This window comes from Pocillopora verrucosa, chromosome 14 (assembly GCF_036669915.1).
Source record: "Pocillopora verrucosa isolate sample1 chromosome 14, ASM3666991v2, whole genome shotgun sequence".
NCBI lineage: Eukaryota > Metazoa > Cnidaria > Anthozoa > Scleractinia > Pocilloporidae > Pocillopora > Pocillopora verrucosa.
Window position 1 is genome coordinate 11,786,805 of NC_089325.1, and position 27,432 is coordinate 11,814,236.

The 27,432-nt window shown below is 38.9% G+C and overlaps 3 protein-coding genes across 3 annotated transcripts; 2 read left to right on the top strand and 1 right to left on the bottom strand.

Annotated features, from left to right (window-relative positions):
* Positions 1-1,009: 1,009 nt before the first annotated feature.
* On the top strand, positions 1,010-5,040 carry LOC131789643 (ankyrin repeat and SAM domain-containing protein 1A-like). The gene is made up of 5 exons (XM_059106797.2): positions 1,010-1,193; positions 2,738-2,908; positions 3,635-3,710; positions 3,976-4,255; positions 4,696-5,040. The coding sequence occupies exons 1-5, from the start codon at positions 1,010-1,012 to the stop codon at positions 4,813-4,815; spliced, it is 831 nt and encodes a 276-aa protein (XP_058962780.2). The 3' UTR covers positions 4,816-5,040.
* Positions 5,041-5,197: 157 nt separating this feature from the next.
* On the bottom strand, positions 5,198-21,072 carry LOC131789705 (sushi, von Willebrand factor type A, EGF and pentraxin domain-containing protein 1). The gene is made up of 19 exons (XM_059106878.2): positions 20,942-21,072; positions 19,059-19,188; positions 18,190-18,292; positions 17,448-17,532; positions 16,631-16,678; positions 15,759-15,896; positions 15,278-15,406; positions 14,581-14,712; positions 13,709-13,906; positions 12,889-13,080; positions 11,774-12,013; positions 11,296-11,529; positions 10,550-10,741; positions 8,992-9,081; positions 8,180-8,338; positions 6,903-7,067; positions 6,320-6,448; positions 5,437-5,652; positions 5,198-5,319 (listed from the first exon to the last, which is right to left on the bottom strand). The coding sequence occupies exons 1-18, from the start codon at positions 21,000-21,002 to the stop codon at positions 5,447-5,449; spliced, it is 2,631 nt and encodes an 876-aa protein (XP_058962861.2). The 5' UTR covers positions 21,003-21,072; the 3' UTR covers positions 5,198-5,319; positions 5,437-5,446.
* A 2,283-nt stretch (positions 21,073-23,355) lies between these two features.
* LOC131789669 (uncharacterized) lies at positions 23,356-26,916 on the top strand. The gene is made up of 6 exons (XM_066161729.1): positions 23,356-23,419; positions 23,957-24,172; positions 24,779-24,908; positions 25,529-25,631; positions 26,288-26,372; positions 26,846-26,916. The coding sequence occupies exons 1-6, from the start codon at positions 23,356-23,358 to the stop codon at positions 26,914-26,916; spliced, it is 669 nt and encodes a 222-aa protein (XP_066017826.1).
* Positions 26,917-27,432: the final 516 nt, after the last annotated feature.

Consider the following 27,432-nt stretch of genomic DNA (forward strand, 5'->3'; position numbering starts at 1 on the left):
CTCATTGCCTTGTTGCATTTAAATAATTTCTTTCCTTCTTTTTTGTTATCATTTTTTTTGTTTAGGCATTATTCTAACATGGAATTAATTAATTGTCGGACGAAATGATAAGTCGCGTTTGCTTCCTTGAAAACAAACTGCAGAAGAAGAAGAGTTTTAATCTTATTTCACCGAGGTAGATAGATTCAAACGAAGTCGACCTTAGGGTGAAAGATGGAAAAGATTGAGAGTGAAAGATAGATGGGTGAAGGATACATTTCCATCGACGCTCTCGTAAAATTTTACAAAAAATGTTTCAGGGCGTGACATCACTTTGACCGTAACTTTGTAGGAAGATTGGGCAAGTTTGATTCGCGTTTGTGAATGAATTTTACCTCATATATGGATACGTAGGCGAGGAGACCGCGAGAATTTTTTTACAGCATACTTAATTAATTTGTATTACACTTCCATCATCAAATGGAGGAGTTTACTGGTTGTAATTGCTCAGCTGGTGTCTACAATAAATAATACGCGTGACAGCACACGTGGGTCGGCTTTCAATAGATTTATGAAAGAGCCCGTCGACAAAGCTTTTGCAAGTTTTATTCACTCAACAAATGTCCCTGTCTGACTCACCCAGTCAGAGAATACACTCTCCTCCCTTCAAAATATACGTTAAAAAATCACAAGTTTTCCCCACCTTGTGTAAAGTATTTATGAGGTTCTGATAGTTAAATAGATAAAGAAAACATCTTCACTGAGACTAAAGCATTGCTAGGTAACGATATGATAGCGTCCTCTGCATGGTCGAGTATGAAAAAATTGAGCTACATTGTTTTCTGTGGATCGGCTGACAACTGAGTGTCATTAATTTGCTAAGAGGTTAGAAAACAACAGAACAGAATTAACTTCTACAGTAACTTGTTATCACAAGTACGATATAGTTTTATTGAGCTGTCAAGGGCAGTTGTCATTGGAAGCTTTTCAATCCGCAGCACAGCTAAAATCTTAGTTTCTCATCGCAAAAATGTCTTTGGAGGGTAGTATGAGGCATTATTTGGAGTCAGTCGGACTGCGAGAGATTTGCCTTCAATTGGAGGGTCACGGATTTAACCAACTTAGTGATATCTTGAGTATGGATGACGAAGATCTTGCTGCTGTAATTCCTGACGACGAATCAAGGAAGAAGTTTAAGACAACACTCCATCAAGGTAATTAAATTGCTTATCAGTTAATATCAAGGCCAATAAGAGTAAAGTCAGTCTGGAATGGCGATTAAAAAAAGGATAAATGCCCAACACTTTGTCTTAAGAAAAACAAAGAGACTCTTAACTAGAAAGAGATAAATCTTTAAAAAGGGCTTTATGAATGAACAGACACAAACGGAGGAAAGCTGTCATCGATAACATTCCTCATTGGTCCGAAGTACGCAGTAACCCACTGAAAAGTGTTGTGAGGTGCCAGGTCTCTTTCTAGTTTCTCTCGTATCCTATTTCCTTCAAGTACTGGAAAACTTAAGCAAAATGGGATAATAGTTGGCCCGCTAAGTGTATTTTCAAAAGCGCGTGGTACCTTTTCTTTCATGCAAATATTGACTCGCGGATGAATAGGAGACGAGTCACGTGATCAACGAGCTTAAGATATAACTTAAGCAAAAGTTTCAACACGAGCCGGGAGATAAAAACTCATTAATTATAGACGAATACATCGAGTGTGCTTAATGAAACTCGGTCGCCATGGAGCATTTGTAATTTTTAAAACTCTTGGCGATTAACTAAGAAATAAACTGATCGATATTCATTCGAGTACAGGGCGTTCATTAACTGAAAGAAAATTTCGCGACGCGCTGAGGCGTAAAACACGTGTTGGTGAACAATGGTTTTTATCGAGACATCACGAATGTCAAAACAATATAAACAGGTTATAACTTATGCAATTGATTTTACTACATTCAAAAGTCCTTCGTTTTGCTAATGGATCGTTAGAAAAAAAAAGCTAACAAGCCTTGTACAACTTTATCACAATGCGACACAATGAAATGAGCAGCAAATTCATGATAGCCAGCATGTTGGTTTTCCAATTATTTCATCTTTGAAAACTATTTTTGATAAGTGCCTCTATTTTACATCAAAAATCTGATGTCCTTTACGACTGTTTCGTTGGATCTAAAGGAACAAATTTCAAATCAACAGAATATATGTTTTTGAAGGAAAACCATCGAAATTCTGTAATAAAGCATGGCATCTTAACTTAGCAGCCAAGACTCTGATAGCTACAAAAATGATCAATAGAGTTGACAGGCGCCAATCAACAAAAATTCAGGTATCATCGGGCGTCGTGAAAATGTATAGAAGCGAGAAGGGAGAATTAAAAATCAGATCATGGGAGTTTAAGGGTGAACTCTTTGCAATCCCTTGTCCCGCATGTTTTGTTTTTTTCTAATTTGATAACATTTTTTCTTCAACGAAAATCGAAGCCAAGACAGTAGCATAGCTCCTTCAACACTACCAGCAGTGATTGATATACAATTTCTCTGTACATATTTAATACCATATTTAGCAAAATAGTCGCGAGAATGAATGATAACATCAAATTAGTGATATGATCTTGGTAAACAATACCAGATTCGCTGCTCCAGAGAGCAATGATAAGGTATGAAATTCTAAAAGAATCAGCTCTCATATATCGGCAGTGGAAGGGGTGCGATAAAAAGAGAACTATCATTTGAAAAATTAAATAAGATGTTTTCTTTCAGACGCGAGACTTATGAAAATTTGGCTGGACTCTCTGGGCCTTGGTCAGTATTATGAGCAGTTCCAGGCCTCTGGATTGACAAGTTTGGCCCGATGCTCTGGTCTGAGCCTGCGGTCTCTGGACGGCGTAAATTTTAACCTCCCAGGACACAAAAAGAGGGTTTTTAGGGAAGGTAATATCAACTATTTAGAAAATGATTCAAGAAATTTTAAAATGTTAACAGGTTTAGCTCCTATGAGTGACCAGGACATAATTTCTTCTAACAATAACGATGCAATGTCCAGCAGACAATAGGTGATGTAACAAAGAAATATATCAATTTGGGGAGGTATAAGTTGATCCGATACCAAATTCTCCCAACTGAAGCGATAAGACTTGTGTGGCAGACAGTAATGAGAATGAGAAACAGATCTTAGTGTGAAAACATACACCGTCATGTATCCACCGATGTGCACTCGATTGAAAAAGCGTTGACACCTAAAAGCGTAAGCAGTGAATGGTGAGATCAAATGGCCTTATGGGTACACTCACGTGTGTACATGATAACCACAACAGTTGCTCAGTTGGTTGCACGTGATAAACGATTTTCCTGAAAGAAAAGAATTCTCATAAACAAAGATTTTCCTCCAAAAAGTAAAGAGCTGATAACTTAAATGCGTGAAGATTTCCCATGTAGCCTCAGGGTCTCATCGTTCATGATTCATGCTTCTAAGGTGTCAACGATTTTGCAATCGAGTGTTTACTCATTTGAAAAACTCTTTTCTATAGCCGCCAGAAGAGAATCCCTCTACAGCCTGCAAAAGTTATTAGCTATCACAATTATAAAGTTGAAGTTTGTGGTAACCAAAATGTGAATACAGGTCTGGTCTACTTAAAACTTATGGCAGATTCTTTTCAGCTCAGAGCCTGCTGGGTTACGGAACAGTAATGGCAGAGGGAGCCTGGGAAGAGCATGAGCAGTTGAGGGGTGGAAGGTTAGTAGAGCACGTACAGAGCTTATATAACGTGAGAAGTTTATCTCTTAGAGTACCCCCTGGAAAGTGGTCTTTTTTATCTGTGATTTGGAGCGTCAACGTATTGATATTTTGCCCCGGTAGGAGCTCCAGTTAACGGGGGAAGGAAACGAAAACAGATCAGATCGAGAGAAGGGAAAAAAAGAGAGAAAAAAAAAAACGGGCGGAAGAAACTTCGTCCTCATGCCGTGTGGGTTACGAGTAGGTATCTTAACTTCCCTTACAGGTTCGGTAAATTTCTTTGTCTCACAGCTGACATTTTTGCCCGTGATCCGCAAGATAAGCGGGATAACCCGAATGAAGGCGCTGCTGCTGTCCCACACCGGAGGGTGAAGTTTATGGTGGATTCTGGAAGTGACATTGTCACACTAGATGACGACATCATCAAGGAATTGCAGCTGCCTGTTAAGGGTTGTGCAAAGCAGGAAGTACCAGGAGGACAGATACAGGAAAAGCCTTTATACAGCGCCTGTCTTGGAATTGGCGGGAAAATGCTGAACGTCGAGGTAAAAGATGAGTGTTCGTTTAGCTGAGGGACTTAAACTAAATTTAACTATTGATAAACATGTTACACGTCTTTTCACGGGTCTGAGACAAAGAAAAAAGTTGATTTCGTAGAGAAGAATAAAACACAAAACCTGCTCTCCGATGCTCTACCACTAAGCTTCTAGAAATTCTATGATGAAATGAGAGATCACTAGGTTCGTATGTGTTATGTTTTCTTTCTTCTTTCTCGTCCCTTGACTCTGTCGACATTTTTAATCCTGGCAGAATGTAGGACGTGCGTTTCGTATGAAATATGATCACCTCAGTTGATCTCTCTCGCTCCCTTATCCCAAAGTCTGTTTTCGCGGTACTTTGGGGTTAGAGTATCAAAGAGTTCCTTCTTTCTCCTAGTAATACGTTTCCCCATTTATGGAAAATTTTCTGGTGTGGTTATTTTCAGGTACTTCCAGACAATGTTAGCACTTTGGGAACTCCAGTGCTCTGGGAATTCCGTCATCGCATCGATGGAGAAAAACATTTGTGGCTCTCCAAAGCTGACGAGTTTGGCATCAAATCATAAAGGGTTCAGCACTCTTGTCATTTAGCTTTCCATCTCTTTATATTCTTAGGCTTTGAAAAAGTTTTTTTTTACCTTACATCTGTTATTAAGACAGTCTAGCATGCTTCCAAAATATAGTTGTATGACTATAAATGAGGCTCATGGAACGTGAATTCCTGCGATGTTTTAAAACTGACATAGCTGTAGTATAGTACTTATTATTTACTGTTGTCAGTGTCTTTCATACGTTCGTATAGACTTGAAATATACTTATTTTCTTGCAAGTCTGGTGCCTCGACTTCGAAAATGAGATCTGTAGAGTCCCAAAGAGAGTGTGATGACTACTACCCCTCCCACTTACCCACCCACCCCACCCTGTGCACAACCACCAATGAGAGGACCCTTGTAACAATTTGATTATAGATTGTTTTTATTTCTGTAATTAAACATTTTCGAATTCTTTTTACTTCTACGCCTTTTATGGGATCCTCCACCTCCAAGAACTGCAGAATTAATCTTCTGGATCTATGATTAAAATGACAGAATTAGAACATGAAGTGAACACAGAAAGTAAAGTCGCGCCAAAGTTTGCAGGGCTTCTTCGACATGGAATGAACGTTTCAGAAAAAAAAAAAAACTTGCCTTAAATCATCTAAGCACCAGAGCCTTCGTTACTATTAATAACTGCTTTAACAGTGAGTTTCGACAGTCCCATATCAGTGCCATGGGTGTTAGTGGCGGTACACTCGTAGGACCCTGTGTTTTCGACTGTGGCTCCTGTAATTGTCAGACGTGAACCAATGACAGTTCCATCAGCATCTTTCAAGCTTCCTTGCGACATCTTCCCAAGGAATGCCGCTGAAAATAAAAAAAAAACTATTTTTAAATCTTTTGAAATTGAGGATTTCTTTATCAAGCCTATTTGCCCTAACTTACATTTTCTATGTTTATAATTCATTTATGAGCGCCTCCCTTTTTTGCCAATTGTAACCTTTCTGCTATCGACTTAGTACTCACGAGGAACAGCGAAAAGTCGAAAATGATTTTTTCAATTCTCTCAGAATAAGGTGGAAAGTAGAAAGCCTTAAAAAATATTGAGAGGTAGAGCATTAAGTATAAACACAACCAAACCCCGTTACGAGATCGTTTCAGGGCGCGTAACCAGGATTTCTACAGTTGCATATACCGTAGTACATGTCATCCCTCAGCATGCTTCTCTGGATGTTTGAATACAACCTCCATACATTAGTTCCCGGGAGCTTCTAAAATTATAGGGTCCAAAATCAAATAGACAGTACGGTCAAAAGAATCTCCCGATACTAATGGGACGAAAAATTCGAATACCAAACTTGTGAAAGTTCAAGGATTGAACTTTCAATCAACGTATCAAGCCTGAATTAGATCCGAATGATAACTTATTTATATCAAAAACAGTTAACTAACGGTCAGTGCATCCTCCGATTTTTCCCTGTCCCTCTGCTTCAGAACGGACGCAAAATCCTAGAAAACAAGATCTGTTACTTACGAGGAATGTCCCGCAAGAATTTCCATGTGAATATGGGCGTTGGCTTTTCGCGTGCAAAACAGTCGAGTGAAATGGTTTCCTTTTCATCTATGGTAACCTCTTGCTGAGCCAAAGAGACTTTTGGTTTCGCTGCAGACGAAAACAAAATATGATCACTGACAAGTAGAGTAACGTGAGCGTTATACCTTACCATGGGATATCTTACACTGCAAAATGAAGAGCGACTGTCAATTTAATACTACGTAGAACCGTAGTCCAGTCCATGGTTATGAATTCCCAACCTACTTTCAGCTCACGCTCTGGAGCACCAGCTCAGATTAGCATCAGAAAACTTCGAGATGTCGCGGGTTCAGGAACATGGTAAACGATTGTGCTGGTAAAACTTGCAAAAGGATGAAAGAGTAATGATTACATTTCATGGCATAGTTGTTACTCCAGGAATGAAATCTCTCTATAAGGGTGTGTATCTCTCCCAGAAATTTAAATACACGATCATTCAGCGAGTACGTACGTACTCCGTACGACCTTGACTTTTCTTACCGGCCAGGAACAATACGGCATTTGCAGGCAAAAATAAACAAACCTCCACAATCATTAAGCGAACTTGAGCCTGCTGCGACAGTGCTGGCTCCGTTCGGACACGCGATACAATCTGTCTGCTGAGGTTTGTCCTGATATGTGTCACGTGGACAATCCAGACAATTCGGTCCCAGGCCATCAGAGGAGAACCTTCCAGGGGGACATAAGTCTAGAACGAAATAAACATTTGGTGTATATAAGCGTCACATCAGGCCTCAAATTCCTTGGTTGATAATCAACGTTGTTGGTAACTAGACCCATCGTAAAACTTATTTTTTATCGCATTTTATTGGCCGATCGCTCTATGGACTTCACAACACACAAAGGCCAGTTAAATGCTTAAATCATATCATATCTCATATTTCTCCCGATTAAAAGATCTTTAAGGGAAGAAAATATTCTTGTTCGGTTGTACAAGTCAGATTGAAATGTAATGATACCTTCTTTTGAAATTGCTAACCAGTTGCATACTATCCGAGAAAGGGTGGGATTGCATTTTGTCAAGGAGATTGTAAGGTAGAAATTGTCCACGTTACTTTGCATTTTAAATATCTTAGTATGTTATTGAAATGAGGCCGTGGAGGGTAGGGGAGCGGGGGAACTGCACACGTGGGACCACGTACGGAACCATAACAACATTGTACTAAAATGGCACACTCTTGGGGAAATTGAAGAGCGGCGCGGTTTTTTTTTCCCAGGATCAGTACGTAAGTACAAGGGTTTATCTTAAAACTTTCATTACAGGCCGTTCTATAAGAGGGGCTGAGAAGGGTCTTTGTGCGCCATAGCTCTATCCTTGCAGACTTATCAAAACTCAGCCGCAAGCTCTTCTATTTCGACCCCGAAAATGCAGTTTGTACAGGTTGCACTGCATGTATGTCGATATGAGTGCTAGGCGCTCGTTTGCCACAGTTATTAGTTTAGGCGAGCTAAATAGTGGTTTGACTGGATGAAGGGTCGTAAAGTTCTTAACTTTTCTAATTAATATATACTATTGCCCCGAGCTCACAAATGAATTCGTGACATGGGCAAACTTCATTCAGCTATGTCAGAAAAATAGATCGTAAAAATGTAACTAAAAACGTTGAAACTACCAATCCTCAGTCCTTTTTCTGTATGTTCCTACCTCTTTGGTGTCTTTGTTGTCTATTACCTTTGCTAACTCAAAATATCACAACGTGACTTTTATAAATACAGAAAGCAAACTATTTTTTTTCTCATATTCTGTTATTCTTGGCGCATGCGTATTAAATGCCTATATGTACAACTAAAACAACTCACTTCGGCATTCAACAGCGGAACTTGCTCCCGGTAACGAGGAAGTACCCGCGGGACACTTAAGCGTGCACTGTGTTTGTCCTTGCTGGTCATTGTAAGTTCCAGCGGGACATGGACTGCAATCAGTATTCGAGGATTGGTACATGCCAGCAGGACACTTACCTGTAGAAAGGTTTTAAAAAAGGAAGAGATAGCTTGAACTATCAAACCAAATCTATATAACCTCCGGTACACTGTTTTCAATGCCTTGAAGTCAAACCTTGAATGACTATAAAGTCTCACTTCTGAGCTCGTATTGAAATGGCTTTCCTTCCTATTAATCATTTTCTTTACCATTCTACCCACATTATCTCGTGACCCTTTTCCAAAAGTACGGCTCATTGTTTATTAAATCTGTGGGCGCTTTTTGTCAAGCAACTACACCTCTTTGCAAAAACTGTGTTCTAGTCCTCTAAGTTTTATTAGTTTTTAGTAACATCATCCCTTCTTCTGTCAATGGCTCTAACCCTTCGTAGGAATCAAAAGCAATTTGAAAAAGTGACCGCAATTTACACTTCACTTCTGTCTGCCCTTCGATCGAAAATAGACATCGATTTTTGAAAAATAAAATAAAAACCTAAATTGGAACCATGAGTATCATGGAATGTTTTTATCTTAAAAATTCCCATTCAAAAGTACTCTATATCCTTTAAAATAATTGAAAGCCTAATCATGTAAATAGTCAACCTGGGTTGGAGTAAGATGTTTTCATACCCAATCTCATCCACAGAAAGCTTTTCACGCAACTGTAAGCCAAATCACTTTTGTAAACTCACCACAATGCAATTCCTGTTTAAAAAAGACGATTACTGTCATTTCGATTCGACCTTCTTCGCACGTCGTGTTCGGGTCTTTTTTGGAGGACACTGCAAATAGTATGTCTGACTTAGTAGAATTCTGACATTAAATTTTGATAATGCGCAGAAAATTTACTTCCCTCCCACCACTACTGCGCAAAACTTCCGACATAGTTGACTTTTGTCTTACCTCAAGCTTTCCACTTACATTTTTCTTATTTAATTTTGTGTATTTTTATGTATTTATTATAGTTTAATTGATAATCTAACTGGACATCAAAGAAAAAAAAGAAAAAGCAATATTGAACCCAAATAAATGACAGACTACTTGCCCAAATAATTAAATAAGAAGAAAAACAGCGAAGCAATGGATTTTTTCTACTTGTAGTGCACTTTATATCATTAAAGAAAAACTGATCTTCTTGCCGCTCTTTGCTTCGAAGTTAATGTCTACAGACAAGCGATTCCAGGTCTCAAGGACCCTGTTAAACTAGTTTTCGTTCTCATTTGGGAGTACTGTCTTCCTCCCCCTCCTCGCTTTGTGCTCCTTCTCCTCGTTCTCTACTCTTCCTTTCCCTGTTTCCGCCCTCCTCCTCGTCCTCGTCGCTCTTTCCATGTCATAGTCCTTATTCTGTCTCCCTCCTTCTCGTTCTGTCGTCGTTCTCGTACTTGTCCTAATCCACGTCTTTTCCCCTTTCCCCCGTCCTCCTCCTCCTCGTTCTGTCCTTGTCATCGCTCTTATCCTCGTCTTCATCCTCATTTTTACTCTGTCCCTGTCCTCCTCATTCTGTCATCGCCCATGTTGTGTCCTCCTCTTCCTCTCCCTCGATCTCCTCCTTATCCTCTTTATTTACCTGTCTCCCTCATCCTCCTCGTCGTTCTGGATCTCGTCCTTGTCCTCCTCCTCGTCCTCGTCCCCATCTTCCTTCTCGTCGTTCTCGATCTCGTCCTTGTCCTCCTCTCCCTCTTCCTCCTCGTCGCTCTCGATCTCGTCCTTATCCTCCTCTTCCTCTTCCTCCTCTCCCCATCTTCCTTCTCGTGGTTCTCGATCTCGTCCTTGTCCTCCTCCTCCTTCTCGTCGTTCTTGATCTCGTCGTCCTCGTCGTCGTCGTCGTCCTCCTCCTCCTCCTCCTCCTCCTCCTCCTTCTCTTGGTCCCCGTCTTCCTTCTTGTCGTTCTCGATCTCGTCCTCGTCTTTGTCTTCCTCCTCGTCTTTCTCGATCTCGTCTTCGTCCTCCTCCTCCTCCTGGTCCCCGTCTTCCTTCTCGTCGTTCTCGATCTCGTCTTCGTCATTTTTCTGTCCTCCTCCTCCTTCCCCTCCTCATCCCCGTCCTCCCTCTCGTCCTCGTCCTCCTCCTTCTGTCCTCGACCTCTTCCTCCTCCATCCCCTCCTCGTCACCATCATTTTCCTTGTCCTCCAAACTCTGTTTTTTTTTTTTCCTCCTCCTCTTCCTCATCCTCGTTTTCGTTTTCTTTGTCGTCCGCTACCTACTCTCGTTAGCAACAAATAAAAGAAAAACATCGAATACTTGTCTTACCGACACAATCCGGAATTGTGTTAGAAGGACTCCAGACTCCATTTTTGCATTGCCAAAAATAAACGTTAGGTGGTGGCTTGTACAGATTACTTCCACTGGGGCACTGAACGGTGCAGAATGAAGATGCACTGCTGACCTTGTTACATGATTTGGTGCCACCAACAGGGCCATCAGGGTCGTGGCAAGACGGTCCTAGAGATTTAAATATGTTGTTATGGTACTTTTCATTGCAAGAGACCGCTTAGTGATTTGGCTCATGATTAACAAAAAACTTTGACAGTCGATTGATCTGGAATTCACGTACATGACTTTCATATATAATCATTCAGTCGAACTCGGACGCTCTACGTGTAACTTATGCTATAGCTTTCATTTCCCTTTATAAACTCTTGAGAAAGGAGCCTACGTTTTCCCATCTTCGATAATTTTTGAACGCACCTTCGGGCTTTCTATTTAGTACGATTAGGTTTTTCATTATTTCTGCGCGAATATTACGTGCACGGTACAGGAAGAAAAATAGGAACCTTTCGTAGCTGTCCTATCTCTCCTTCAGGATTAGCCTCTTCCGTGCAGCTCGAGCTACAACAACATTTGTGCGGTTGAGGGAGAGATACATATTAATGAACGGTTAGGTTAGTTTCCATGTGAAATGGTAAAATTTCTTTCCCAAGAACAGAACTTCGTGACCTTCCTCATTATTCAGGTCGTCCCTAAAAAAAATTCAGAACAAATCAGGCAGAACTTACGTTTGAGTGTCACGGTAAACTCGCATTTTGCGCTTTTTCCTGCTGCATCGAACGCTCTGTATTCAACTTTAGTTGGAACAAACTGGAAAACATCGCCACTTTTGTATTGGTTCTCCACATTTGTAACTCCGACGTTGTCACTGAAGGTCGGCTCAATCCAAGAAACAGCCTTGGGTGTGTCGGAAATTTGATAGATATCGCTGGGACAGCTCACGACCTTGGGAGGCTCTTCATCTGAAAAAAAAAATTGTCGTCACATTCTTCGGGTTTTGGCTGTGGCAAATTTGTATTCTATTGGATCTTTACACCCATTCTAAAGTTACTTTTATGCATAAGCGAGATCTTTAAACATATTAAGATTAGGAAACTTTGTTTTAAGCTTCACGCGGGTATGGCGTGACATCTATAAAGCTGTTCCACCGCTGTGACGCTGCCTCATCATTTTGTAAGCAGAGGATGCGTTCACTAAGTCACTTACCACTGATAGTAACATACATAGAACAGCTAGCGGTTCCTGCTGAGTTGGACACTGTCCAATCGACTTTTGTCATCCCTGGAGGGAAGAGGTAATCTTTGGAGATTTCAGGCGGGTTGATTTTCATTTCCTGCACGTTCGAAACGGGCAACTTCCACACAGCGCTAACATCAGCTTTATCTTTTCCTGGGGCTAAAACTTGTCTTATGTTATCTGGACATTCGATCCAAGGCTTGCTTACAACTGAAAACAAAATCAACACACTATCGTATGGTAATTTGTTGTGGCTAGCCAAGCAAAATTTGTTATAACTCACCACTCAGCTTCTTGTCAGTGACATGAAGTTAACATTTCACACTTGCTGATATTTCCGCGTGTTTTTCCACATATCCACTTACCACAAAACTAACGGTTATTATGAGAATGACAATTACAGTGACTGACAATTACGGTGACGATGAAAATGACGATGACGATGACGATGACGAGGATGATAATGGTGATGAGCGATGACGATAACGATATTTATTATGATAATGGTAATGATAACGATAATGATAACAATGACGATAAAGATAACGATAATGATAACGATAACGATAACGATAATGATAACGATAACAATGACGATAAAGATAGCCGGTAATGATAAAAATATTGATATTGTTATTGATGACAACGACAATAATAGCAAAACAAACGACGGCAAAGAAAACAAGCATGATGTTGATTAAGATAAAACACAAGTAAGACCGTTCATTAGATAAGTTCCAAGTTGAAATTTCCTTTACTTTAAGTTCAAAACTAAGTCCAGTTTATTGAAGAATTCCTTTCTTTGTCATTAAGTATTAGTATTAAAAGCAGATAAGAAACAATGTTCTTCTTTTTGTTTTCCTTAAATTTGCATGGAAAAATGAATAGAGAAAGTGATAGCCACCTTAAAATACTTTTTTGTTTCCTCTTTCATTGCAAAAGTAGAAAGTTAAAGATGAAGTCGAAAAGAATGTCCGAGTTTACGCATATTCGATTGCTTTTTTCCTAAATGTAAGAAAACAAAACAGACTAACAAAGAAAACAGAGTAATACACAACACGAAAATTGAAATTGTTATTGTTTACTTAGAATACAAGTCGGTGCCACTCCACTCCAGGTCTTGTCCTTTAGGCATTGTCTGCTCCCCAACCCTGAGAGCTGATAACCGCTTCTACAACTGTACGTACACAAATGTGTGTAACTTACGCCAGTAGTTGTGCATGTTGAGGGGTATATATTTCCATTTGCAATGGCTGGCAAGGCAGGACACTGAACAGCTGTCAAAACACAGATACAAAATTTAGTTGTATTTTTTTTCCACACACGACCAATTTTTTACCAACCACTAAACACTTCCACTCCAACTGTGTAGACTTTTTAACTTTTGCGTAAATCGAAACGAGGCAAAATAAATGAGAAAGGTAAGTTAGTTCCCAGCCCCCTCATGTTGGCTTGCCCGATTAGGAAGGCCTCAATGGAGGAATGTAAAGGAGTAGAATTTTGCAATTGTACAGCTAACGGTTCATTTCTTTCCGTTGAGGTAATAAGAAAATACGGTTAAATTTTTTTCACGTCTAACGGTTAAAATTTGTCAATTTTTGCGCCAAACGGTTGATTTTTTCTTTGCCATGTTGCGACTCGAAGCTAACCCCATGGGGATCCTCGATTGATGGTACTACGTTTTTTTTTCTCCCGTTCATTCCGGAAAAAAATCGCCTTAGTTTGCGAGATGAGCAGTGAGCCTCAGCGATATCCAAAATTCCATCTCGGTAACCGAGATGCAGCATTTACATCGGAAAAATTTCAGCCCTCTTTCTCACTTAAATAGAGCCCAATTTTGAAAAGTAGTGAATAGAAAGGCAGTTGACTGAATGTATCAAGAAGCACAAGATTTCCTATACTTACGGTTGCACGTGCCCATGTTTCCCTCCCACCTGCCAGATTTGCTACAGGTAAGAGTTCCGTGTTGGATGTCATCCATGACGTAACCGTCTTTGCACGTCATCACGCATTTATCACCAAAGACATTAGAATCCAGTTGAGTGCATCTTGGTGGTGTCACATTGCTTCTGGAGGGTACGCTGAGGGCACCACATTTGACGGCTAGTTTTGGACGAAAAAGAAAGAACCACTTAGCTTTGAAAGAAAGGGGGATGTGGCTCTTTAGCGGGAAATACTGTTGTTGGTTAACAAAGTTGCTTCCAGATCTCCCGCGTTCAGATTCTACAGAAGCGGATACGAAAGAGATTGTGAACGAGACTGCGGCCATATTTGACTAGCGTAATCCGTTTTATGGATGTGAACTGGAATCAGGTTGAGCAAAAAGTCACAGACTTAAGTACTTAAAATAGCCGCCCTCGTATAAGCGCCGCTCGTTGCATCGGAGACAGTAAACATAAAAATGCCGTAACGTAAAATCTGCAAGTTAAGTTGCGGCAACCCATATTTCTTGTATACTATGTACAATTTCAAATGGACTTAAAACTGCTTGTTTCAACATTCCTCATCAAATGTGCATTTCTGTTTTGCTCTTAAACATCTAATAGAATGTTTGATAATGTGGTCTCATCGTCCAGGTGAGAAAAGCCCTGAGAAGGATTGTTGATGGAAACAGAGACGAACGTTTCAACAACCTTAGCGGAAGTCATCATCAATGTCAACTGAAGAGTTCTCTCGCAGTTGAGCATTCTAAGTCTGGTTCGTGACATCTGATAAGTAAATTTTTTTCCGTGATGTTATTGATCAGCTTCAACGAGAAGTCATTGAAGTTAGCTTACGTTGACAAATCCTGTTATTGGCTCCTTGAGTGTAACCTTCCTTACAGACACAAAAATAGGTTCCACCGACGTCGTGACAGGTTGAGATAGACTTGTCGCAAGTGTCTGTACCCAAAGAACACTCATTTATGTCTGGAAAAAATAAAAGAAAGGGATAATGATTAAAAAAAAAAAAAAAGACAAAGAAAAAAACAAAAAAGAAACGAGTAAGAAAGTCGACAAATTTAAAGTTCTTTTTCACGACCGAGACAAATCTTCTGTAATTAAAGTTATATCGCATTTTGCCCCAATATTTATTTTCCAAGAAGTTTATTCGCACCTAGTTACATTGAAGAAATACTTGCACTGAGAAAACGTTTTCAAAGCGAACGAAATAGAGCGCGCTATAGTCTATGATTATATTTTGTTTTGTCCAGGAAGGGCGTTTCAATAAAGCGAAGTAATTTCAATTTTTTTTTGCTGGAAACTAGTTTCGTACAATCAGATGAAAATTACATTTGGTTCATTGCCCTATGGCGGTGTGGTGGAACAATAATTGTTAACTAGCAAATGTCAATGCACCATGGGTGAATTTAGACTTAGGATGCTCGGCAATTTTCCCTGATCAATTACCAAGGTGTATTTTAACATGCATTTTTGCGCTCACTAGAAAATGACTTCATCAAAATTTCAAGCCGATTGTCAAGGGGATTCTTACTTATGCATTTCTTGGGATTTGAGTTCTGGTAACCATCCTTGCAAATGCACTTGTAATCACCAGGAAGATTCTCACAAGATTTTGACGTCACCGGATCACACGGTTGACCTTGATTGCACTCATTCACATCTAATGAATAGAGAAGCACAATTAGGGGAGAGGTGGGTTCATTTCTCTTTATTCCGTCTATTTACGGTACATAACAGTTTACACAATCGAGACCTTCACCAAATGGTATACTTGACTCAGATTAATATTTATTTGAGATAGTTAGAGCTATGCAATGTGGCTCTGCTTGTATTGGCTAGATGACTGAGTCCTTTTCAAAAAAATAATAGCAGTGCCGTAGTCGCATTTTTCGCACATTTAAAGAGAATTTCCGAGAGGTTAGATAATTGTTTTGTACGATGAAGCATGATAATAACAGCTATGGCAATAGTTATGAAAACTCAATATAAGATCCAGACATTTTTCGCAATACCTTCACACTCAGTGTTTGAATTTGCTTTTTTGACGTAACCACGTGGACACTGGCAGTAGTATGAGCCCACGGTGTTATGACACTCGGCCGGGGGTACACAAATGGGGGGATTTTGTTTGCATTCATCCACATCCAAGACTGAAACCAATACGAATCAAAATGTGTTATTGAATCAGCTCCAAATCTGCTTCTTCTTAAGGGCTGACTAAGAATGCCTAGATTCTACTCGATTTTAAAGAAGAGCAGCAAAAAGGACCTTGTTTCAGTGGCACAGCCCCATCCAAACCTCCCCTACCACGCCCTAACATACATCCATTTCTGGATTGCTCTGATTTGCAGGGAATTTTTCCTCCTGTGCGAAAACGTCTTAGAACTTTATAAATGATTTGAAAAAGTACCAAGGGCACTGACACAATCAACTTAGTCAATCCATAATTGTCTCAATTCACCATATTCTAGAAAATGAACAGTTTTTATTGGCTTGATTAAAGGTTGAAGTTCAATAAAATACTTTACAGTGAGGTTTTATTTTCCATGTGTCTCAACGTACACGACCGCTCATGTTGTAATGTACGAACGCCGACGCATAAAACAATAGTTGTGTAAAGACCAACGAACCAATGTAAATGATGTAAATTTCTCCAACTTTATAGTAGCAGACTTCGTTACTTTAATTGAATATGCGGTGCCATAGCATGCAATTAACAATGTAAGTATCAATAACAAAACAGCCAAACGACCGACATTACACAGAACATTCCGAGTCACGGAGGTTGTGTGATCTAAAAGGCGGGAAAAACTGGCGAACAGGGAACCCAGCTAAAAAAAGATTAGATCAATGACCAAATCAATATAACACAATAGCAACTCACCATCGCAGTAACCCTTTGCATTTATGCGAAATCCACTTGGACAAGAGACTGAAAGACAATTCAGACTAAGCAACAATGAAGGAAATTAACTCATTAAGAAACAGTATAACTCACAGAAGACGAAAGACCAAGAAAATCCTTAACGAGTTCTTTGACGTGCAGTGTACGGGTTTAAAACACCAGTCTTGAGTCTTTCCTCTTGGCACGAAAATCGTGCGGGTGCTTACCGTAATATTGCGAGTTTTAGCTTCCGTACAAGAAAAAATTCTGAAGAAATATTCCCTCTTCTTGATTAATTAATAAGTCGAAAATTTGACGATATTCCGTTATATTTTTTGTCAATGTTCCGCTACCTTAATAAGAAATTCCTGAAAACTTTAGCTCTCACCAGAAATTTCTATTTTTTCGTATTGCAAACATTTGTTCCCAAAAAGTCGCTGAACCTTAAAACTAACATCTAGAAAAAGAAATCAGAGGAGTCATTTTGCAGTTTTTGAAAACTCCTCTCCCCATCAATTTTAAAATGACCCATCCTTGTCGGCATTTTTACAAAGCATGCTCTTTTTTAAATGTCCAAGGCTGATATTTCCAGATATTTCCCACAAACTCTTAAGCATGCGTAGTCTTACCCTCTTGACTCTTAACCCCAAATCGCAGGGCTAAAAAGACTTACCCGAATTATTTTTTATCCCAGAAGCATGAAAAAATAGCCAAATTTGTGCTGCGAATCTTACTCATGCGAAGAATTCTCTTGGTTGATCAATATTCGCGTAAAACATATATCTCAGCAACGCACAGGGTGAGTACAGTTACTTACGGGTTAATTTAACCCACTTGTTTTTGGGGACCCAGGCGTTATGATTGAAGATGCTGTCTACGGCGCCAGCGACATGGATGGTGATCTAGAAAGGTAGAAACGATACAATGAATTTCCTATGACCCAGGAGGATATCACATCATGTTAACTAATAGTGATTTTAATATCACAATTACATATACAACTCAAGCACTTGTGGTCGTGAAGACTATTGAAGGAAGTTTTTCAGACTTTATTTCCACAATTTCACTTGTTATACATAAAAGAGAGATGATATTTTCTACAAATGAAAATTTTTGTTCTGCAGTACATCTGCTGAAACAGGCCGCCTAAAAAAAGCTATGGGACAATTCAAGCCTTTTATATATGTACTTGGCCGAAATAGATCGAATGGCGAAACTCCCTTTCTCGTTAATTATTTTCTTAAACAGCTTAGGACACAATGGGGAATATGAGTTTTTAAAGTTACACTCTTGCGGTCTTCAAGCACGCGAAAATACTAAAATACCAACATTTGACATAAAACTAACACAATGAAAAAGTGAAAATATCAACAGTCAAAGATCAACTTGAGATGTCACCTTTTTTGTGCCCTATACTTGCTTGGTTGGATTTTAAAAAATGGAGTCTGTTTCCAGTTTCAACTCTGTTTTCGGATTGGTTTTGGTCACCTGTTGGCCTCCAAGTTTCAGTAAATACGCTACAAGTAGTTTTTATATCCTCGGTTTTATGAGCAATTTACCTTGTCAAGTTTCCAATCTGGCCCAAACCCACTGCCATCACGTTTAATGTCCATTCCTGTGACATTTCCAATGTCGTAGTCGTCTACATCAATGTTGTCAGTTCTATACGTCGTGGAAGAGAAATAATGCAACTTATACTCAAAATCTTATCAAAACGACAAAATTCATGATGAAACAAATTTTTTAGATGCAAAGCAGTTTACATGCATGAAAGATTGTTCTCCACATGCATGGTAGATTTTACTGTTGTAAAGTTCGAACTAAGCAATTAAAATTAAGGTCAGATAAATCATGCTGGCACACATTTTGGTACAACGCTAAAGTCAGAGCATCGAGCGTAATGCCGACATAACGACTAAACTTCTTAAACATTCATTTGATGTCACAGTTCAACGAGCGATAAATTCTTTATCCTAAATAATGTCAACAGTAAGCCTGCTTTCCTTGCCTGCACTTTAGCAATATGATTTACCTAAATGTTGTGTTCAAGCCTCCTTTAGCCTTTTATTCTTAGCAAGGTTTACTCGTTGGTGGTAGAAATGTCAGAAAAGGGGTTTAGCGGCTTTTAAAGGCTATTTTTCTTTTGCATAATTAAATTGAGCATCATGAAAATTATTGAGCTTAATTTTCGGCACGATGCCTTGTTTTCAGAGAGGACACTAAAAATCATAATGCTCAGATTTTGCAGCATAGTTTATTTGATCGATCATTATATGATCGACCATCATCATCAACTTCATCGTCAACTTCTTGTAGTCATATAATCATCAACTTCTTAGGTTGCCATTGACACCGCTATCATCATTGTCTTCGTTGTCGTTGCTATCATCATTATCATAATAATGTTAATAATTTTCATCATCATTACTTATCCCGTTCAAAGCTCCCTTTTATTTCTCTTTCTATCTTTCCGTCTTTTGAGCCTTGCATTCGGATGCGAATTGTGGCATCGGTGCCGGCAAATGTTTCGTCCGCGGTTTTAACTACCAACTTGTAAACTGAAAAGAATCATTCAATTAATAAAAATATTGGATAATAAAAAAGATCTGAGGGAAAGATTAGCTACTTTACAGAAAGACGTCGCGCAGCAATTTTACTCGGTACATAACTTTAAATTTCATTGGATTCCCTCTCCGGAAACGAAGAACCCATTTATCTTTACAATACTTCCGCCCTCATCTTGGAGGCACGTTTCACGGGTTCGAATCCCTGACATCGAAGCCCAAGTTATCATGGTCTTCTTCTCTTTAATTTCTTAAATTGCAGCTTACTTGCGAGGCTCTGATATAGACCTAAATAACTTAAAAATTACGCAACAGCTTAAGGTATCTTATTTGCAATAAATCACATTTCGTTGCACTGGAGCTTAAAATGTTAAAATTATGTCAATCGGTTTCGGACGTTTCATTGTAATTTTGGCTTTTCAATTCATCGGGTAGATATCCCCTAAAAAATTAAATTTCCAATTGCATTATCCCTAATTATTACTTTCTCAAAACCCTCCACAAGAAGTTTAAAAGGGCATTAATCATTACTACTCGGAGGTCGTTCTCTTGAAAACAACCGGGAAATTTTAGGATTAAACGAAAATTCTGTGTGATAACATTTTAAACTTCTCTAATAAACAAAATATTTTAGCCGATCGAGTTAAAAAGGTAGCTATGAGGATTTTGGCATACCCAGGGCGTTAATGAAAAAAAAAATCCATATGATTTCTCTTCTAAAAAGACGAATAGTGTAGTTCTTTGGGTGAGAAATGGGTACACCTAATCGGAAAGGGAATAACAATTGGGAGAGCTCAAGGTACAATTTTCTGTGGGTGAGTTAGACGAAAACGGTAGATTCTTGATCAAATTGCTATCAAAGGACGGAATTTGGAACACAGGAAATAACACCGCTATCTGCCTTCTTCTATCACCATATGCAATACGATCCGAAAATATTCAACAAAAATTTTCCCACTTGAATCGAATTTTGATTACGTGGAACCTCGGCGAATTCACAACTGCCGAACACTAGACAGTAGAGCCTTAAAAGTTTGAATTTGTCGAACGAGCCGAGCTTTCAAAATCAATTCCCGACAAAGATATTGTAATTTTATTGCAACACTTAACGCTTTCCACGAACGGGTTTTTCTCGTATCAAAAATCAGAGTTTGGCTGTTCCATGTCTGTTCTTTGTCAGGTGGTGAGGAAAATACTATCTCGTTCATGAACGATCCACTGTCGCCAAAAAAGAAGCAGTTTTTCGAGACAATAATTTTCTACACAATGTAAACGACTAAGTTTTTCGCATGCTGAAGTAAGATTATTTAACGGAGGTGAAGAAAACAATCCTTCTAAAACTGGCTGCTTCTTAATTCCATTGTAACTTCTCCGTTCTCGACATAAATACAATTTAGCTCTTAAACAAGACAAGTTTTTGAATTAAAGTCATGAACGTCGGTCATTCTGAAGAAAAAAGTGGATGGTCTATGAGATATGCTTTCATCTTTTTGTTAGAAACGCACTCGATGAAATAGAGTTCACGACATAAGACCCTCGCGGTAACTGCCAAGAAGTGAAAGCTTTTTAATCTTTTAACAAACTTCCGCCAGTTATTTTAAGTTAATTTTTTACATTAGAAAACCTATTGGTCGTTTTCCAAAACTAATCATTTTAATTTAATGGGAGAGCATCAACTTTTCTGTTGACTGATACTCGTTATTCAAGTTAAATATCTTGTAATTAGAATAAAAAATTTTCAACTCACGTTTTCCTTCAGAAACAGTAGCTCCGTAAAATAAGAGAGTAGAAAACAGTAACACAAGCATTTTTTCGCTTTGATAAATTCTTCCGTTATAGAATCATCTAAAGTTTCATGATATGTTATCTTGATTAGGCCGATAATAAACTTCAAACCATCCAAACCTTGATTTTATTCCCAGCTGGGTAAGCCATGTCAATCATGTTGTCATGGCCACGAATTCTTGCTTTTACAGCTGTGAAAAACAAATCTTATTTCCGTACTCAACGTCACGCACTATGGCCTAATTATTCCCACAAATAATGAATTCGCTTTATTACTGTATGAGTAACCCAGGCTGTGTTTGACCTCCTTGCAGCTCAGTAAACAGCACTGCGAACATTTTTTTTCGATTTGGAAATTTTTCCTTATAATAAAATATAACTGAGTGATTCGTATTCGTTTGAAACTGAAATATGAACAATGTTCCTTTTCTTCGTTACTTCTTCTTTATTGCGATTATCATAGGAGGCCTGATAAGCAGCAAACGATTTTGAGCTCGTACAGTATGCAAAAAAATATATTTTTGATATCTCTTTCCTGGAGTTGACTCGCTAATTAGCACTTAATAAAAATCAACCTTAGCGTCCTTCGCATTTCTCTTTCTTCTCTGCACAACTCTGTTTCAAGGCTCTCTTGCCAAATACTTCAACTTATCTCATATAAATTCGACGGAGCTCTCACTTAAGATGCAAGGAACGAATTTTAAATTCTACTTCGTGCATGAAAGCTGTCCACCAATCCAGGGAGTGTTTCAAAAAAGTGATTTGTCAAACCACCGGCGTCACAACAAAACGGTGTGTCAGGTTCTGCGAGAAAATTACCGAGTGCACCAAGGCCTTTGGTAAATAATGTAAATAAACCTAATTATACATGAACTTTACTAGACAAGAACTTAAAAAGCTGTCTGAAAGCCCTGATTTGATAGACATCATAGTATAATTTGTTAAATGCATGTTCTTATGAGCGAAAAAGCTTTTCAGTTCGTAGGCTTATCTGCCATTCCCGACAACATATGTTTCTCTGTTTATAACAATAAGAATGAAAAAGTTTGTTGACAGAGAGTTTTTGTAATAAACTTGAATCATTTAGTAATTTCTTTCAGATTAACGATAAATTAGCGAAGGGACAAATTTATATATAACCATTTTCAACCGATCATTGATAGCTATACTAATATGACCTCAAAGAAACATAGCTAAGGAATCTTTACGATGTTATAATTTAAATGACAGAGACAGTGTTTTTTTCCGACGGTTTTAATATGATTCGTTAAGAAAACTTATGAGTCACTCCTGTCAAAAGCTGAGCGAGGTTTAAACTTCGCGAGTATCAGCTCTACGTTCGCCACTGATTTACATGCAAAGATTATTTGGATCTGCCAGCACAAGTAAATTCTCTCTTCAGATTTCGACACATCCCATACGTACATTTCTGAATTTCGTATTGGATCAAGACAGGTTGAAGAGGCTCGGTGCCTTAAAAACTTCTTGCTTGATGGAAAAAGACAACCACGATTTTTAAATTTGGAAGGCTGTGCGCGATGACCTAAGCTAGGCTAGGAAAAGCCGTGCGACCCTGCAAGAAGTGAATTAAAAGAGGTGATGAATAAATGTTAGGTAGAATACTTTTCGACTGAGTTATGTCGAGCATTACTGGAAAAATATTTGGCTCCCAAAATTTTTAAAACGTAGGGACCCAGCGTGGCGACACCTGAACTTCATGAGCTCGAACCAATTCTTTCGCTGTCCGGTTTTGCATGTTGTCGTAGTACTTGGTTAGGTCGTTTGCTCACGTGGTATGAAGTAGGATACTCAGGATATTGTTGGTGGATCGAGAGGGTGGGAGGGTCTAGTGATCTGGAAACCTACCAAACCATCAGAAGTAAATGTGAAGTATTTGATTTTTATTTGCCGTTCAATATTTCTTTGCGTATTTAGGCTGTAATTAATGTAACATAAAATTCATTGCCTTTTGGATCAAAGTTTAAACCCCCTTCCCCCCCCCCAAGACACACCCACCCACCTGTTATCAATGGAAACGGTGGAAAACGTGGAATGTAGAGTTTGGAGTGCGGACAAACGACGAGTGGATAAAGGAAGTTAGGAATGTGAGAGGCGTGGAAAATAAATGTGTGGAGTTTGGGATGACAGAGAGCGAATTGACAAAGAGCGTAGACAATATGGAAAAGGGTATATACAGGAGCCCATGGGCTACTGGTATATACATATCTGCAGAGAGTAAAAAATGTGGAGTGAGGAAAGATAAGAGAGGAAAATGAGCCGTGTAGAGTATGAGGAGTTGAGGAAGTGTAAAGTAGAAAATGGGCCCTGCGGTGTGAAAAATTGAGATTGGATAAAAAAGAAAGAGGTAGTAAAGAAATGAGGAATGTTGAAGATTTTGAGTGTGGACAGTTAGGAAAGAAGGAAGTAAAGGATGTGGGTGGTACAGGGCGTGTAATGTGAGGAACAAGCAATAACAGTGGTGAGGAACACGAGGCTTGTGGAGATTGTGGAGTCTGGAAAACGTGCGGTGTGGATAACTATCGTGGATAACCACCGAAAGCGGCCTTGAGTGGGTCTATCACACCGATATTTACACGTGGTTTTTCATTTCTTTCTTTTTTCTCAGGTTATTGCAGTTAAGGGCCGAACATAAGCCGGACTTTCTCTTGGAAAACTTAATGACGCTACCGCTACGGTGCTCCTTGCCAGCGGAGCACTTTACTTCTTGTTCCAGACTACTATTCGTCGTCACACGGCCAAAATCGGCCTGCATTCAAAGTGCACGTTCATCTTCAGACTTGTTGTGTCCTGCGTGATGACAATCACTTGCGCTAAATTTACTCGTTAATATTTATTGAGTAAATATAAGTAGGTTTAATTCAGCTTTGGAATTTTTCCATCTAGTCTATAACGGGAAGTCGTTAGATGAGCTGATATAAGGTGATATTTCACCGTGATAATATTTGTTATTGCACAGCTATGCAAGCGAAGATCTGTCTCCACGGCAACAAGACTGGCATGGCTTTCTTAGCCAGGGCAAGCAGTTATAACAGCCAGGTTAGGAACACTTCAAATTTATTTTCGACCCAATCGAGATCGCAACCGGTCATCGTCACTGTACGAGAGGGTAAAATGCGCGTTTTGTTGCTTTCGCTGTTCTTAATTTGCGGAGCTTTTCCTTCCCATGGAAGACGTGAGTGGATAGAATAGTTTTTAAAATTCCTATTTGAAGATATTTAACTAGCAGGAGTTTGTTAACGCAAGAAATGATGCTACCTGTTAGACTGGAGTCGCTTTTTAAGAAAGAAGCTGGAAATGGAAACATTAAGATTTGAAAAAGTTACATGTGTTACAATCAGGATAGGAAAAAAAAGTTATATATTTTTGCTGTTAGAGCGTTCGACTGCTGGTGAATTACAAATTGTAATATTCCTCACATCTTTTAACTTGTCTGGCGCGTCCTAGAATAAACAAAGTCATCGGGCTAGATTGTAGGCTCTAGATAACTTTAATTCCTCGATTTAACGGTATTTCTAGTGCCAGGAAAGGCCTGTCTAAAACGGAGGTGTTATAACGAAATAAGGAAACCGGTTTAAAAATTATTTCTTTACTTTGGTTCTGTTATGTTGTTGTCAAATTTTAGTTGTCTCAAATCAGTCTCAATGATTTATGTTTGTAGATTCGTTTTACGACATTTTTCTTAAAAGTAAACTGTCCTAAGGTTTAACTTAGTTCGTTAAAATCTTTTTGATTCAGTGCTCAACCATCTTATTCACTGGCCATGGATTATATTTTTCAGTTTACCGCTTGATAGTTAAAACCGCGCGCGCATCATTTGCCGGCACTGATGCTGTAATCCGAATCCGAATTCAAGGCACCCGAGGCGACTTGAAAGAAAGAGTAATAAACGGGAGATTTGAACAAGATGGGTAATTATGATGAAAATGATTATAATGTCGATGATGATATTACCACAGATGATATCGATGATGATCACAACGATTATAATGACAATGATGATGGCGCTGTCCGTCGCGATTTAAGATGTTGGTGATGACCACGATCGATCATACACATGCTACAGAATAAGCTGTGCTTCCATAATCAAATAAACAAAAATTATTCTCGCATTTGACCCGAAGATGATCTTTCAGGAAAAAAATTATCCTCGCAAGGGAGCTGCATATAGGAAAACTTAGAAATGCACTTGTCACGAGTTTGCACCTTACTGCAGAATGCGTCAATCAATTTGAAGCTTCAAGATCCCCCTCTCGGGCATTTGAACTTCTGACGATTGATTTGTTCAACTTCCGCCCTCCTCCTCCCAGGGTAAAAATTGTGTTCTAATGCCCCACCCAATTTTTAGTAAAAGGAAAAATCAGCGACCGGGACTTTCTACACATTAACTGAGCTCAAGAGATGATTGTGTTATGTTGCACTTTACCGCTTAATCGATAACCCGTGCGGTTATTTACCTGAATCAACCATCGCAAGATACTCAGTTATTCCTCGCCCTTGAACATACTGTTATTTTAATTCATGTTTATAGAACTGACCTCATTGATATCTACGACTATGACATTGGATACATCAAGGGAGCGGATATTAAGCGGAATAATGCTGGGTTTTTGCCGGACTGGAAACTTGACAAGGTAAGTAGCAGTTAAGATTGTGGAGATATGGTTTATATTTTGAAAATTACCTTCAAAACTTAGAAAAAAAGGCCGTGAAGTGATAAGCAACGAATGTGTAAAATACGAGCTAAAATGATAAATTTTGCTTTGTCTAACGTTGGAAAAAAAACTGTGTAAACACCAAAGAATGGACAGGGAAGCAGAACAATACAATAAAGTCGACTAAACTTTGCTGTTCCGTTGATCGCAATAGCACGCACAATCATTCTTCGCTCCATTTTTCATGGGCGAGACAGAACATTCCTTTGAATGATGAAGACAAACTTTCGAAAAGAATTCCTCTTTATTATTAACATGGGCAGAGTGAGCTAAGGCTAGAATGTCTTATCGGAAAAAAAACCCCTTAAATGGGCCTCTTTGTTTTCCTGGAAGTCCTGTCATCAGTAATTACACTGCAATTCTTCTTTAAAAACGTAATCGATTGCGCAGATGAAAAATCATCGTTCTCGGATACAATTTAAAGAAGTTGCAAAAAGAAGATCCGTCCATGGTTTACAATCACATCTATTTTGTTTATTATCTTTTTTTTTTCATTTCACATAATGTGTTTCTCGTTTTTCCTGTTTGTAAACATCCTCCTGGAGTAGCTTACCATAAAGTCTCTTCCATCTTAGATCACCATCAAAGTCGCCGGTGCAGAGGACAGCATCTTCAATTATTACGACTGGGTCCCCCAAAACAAGTGGGTTGAATTACCCCGTAAGTAACAGCAGTCACTGATTTCAATGACTTTACATCATTCTGAGTTGTGACGCACGCCTATGTCCACACTCACTTTGACTTACTGCTCAACATGCTAGAAAAAGGGTTGAAAACCAGTTGCAGAGTTGTTTACACCTCTCAATTAATTTTTCTGTGCAGTTTCCAATTCCTGTTTGGTAGATAAAGATCTTCCTGCAGGGACGCTCGAAGAAGAAACTATTGAATTAGTTTCCACCTTAAAGCTCCTAGAAAAAATATATGGCGAAATCAGCTTGCCCACTTGACTATAACGATGATTGTTTACGGATTTTTGTTTTCAATCTTATGAGGATTAAAGTTTCAAAACATGTGTAATGTCAGTCAAAGAACTCGGAAGGATTTTTTAGTTCATTGTGTCGATTCATTTCACTTTTTTTTCTGACGAAACTGGATATTTTTCTCACTAAAATTAATTATACTTTGTGTTTTAGTCTCTTGCCCGAATGGTTCTCATAAAAATACCAAAGGCTTCTGCGATGGTGAGTGCCTTTCGATGAAATAAACGTGTGGATAGATATTTAGGCATATTTTTCATTTAGCAGTTGTTGCGACAAATTTTAGTCAACACTCAGTTACAAGCGAAATACTTTTTGATATCTTAATAATGGATTGACCACGTTGTCAGTTAAATTTATTTAATTAGCTGAATCCCATACGAATTGTGATTGGTTCTCAGCTATGATCTATTGAAGGACAGACGTATGGATGACTTCCCCTCAACAAAATTTTTTTGCCTGCCAAAGGGTTTTCAGTAATCGCATGCATTGATTCACGCAGATTTAAAACATGTTGTCAATGATGAACTTACGGGCGTAAGCTTTTAGGCTAGCTTTATAAGCACCACGGACTGGCGTTTTATGCTTGGAATTAAGAAAAAAAATGCTGGAAAACAGTTGCAATTAAATACCTGGTCCATTTTGCTGTAGCGGTCCAGATTCCGTGTTTACGCTGAGTGAGTTTCGTTCAAGCTTCAAGATATGTGTTAACGGTCGTAAATTTGTTGAGTGATATTTTCAAT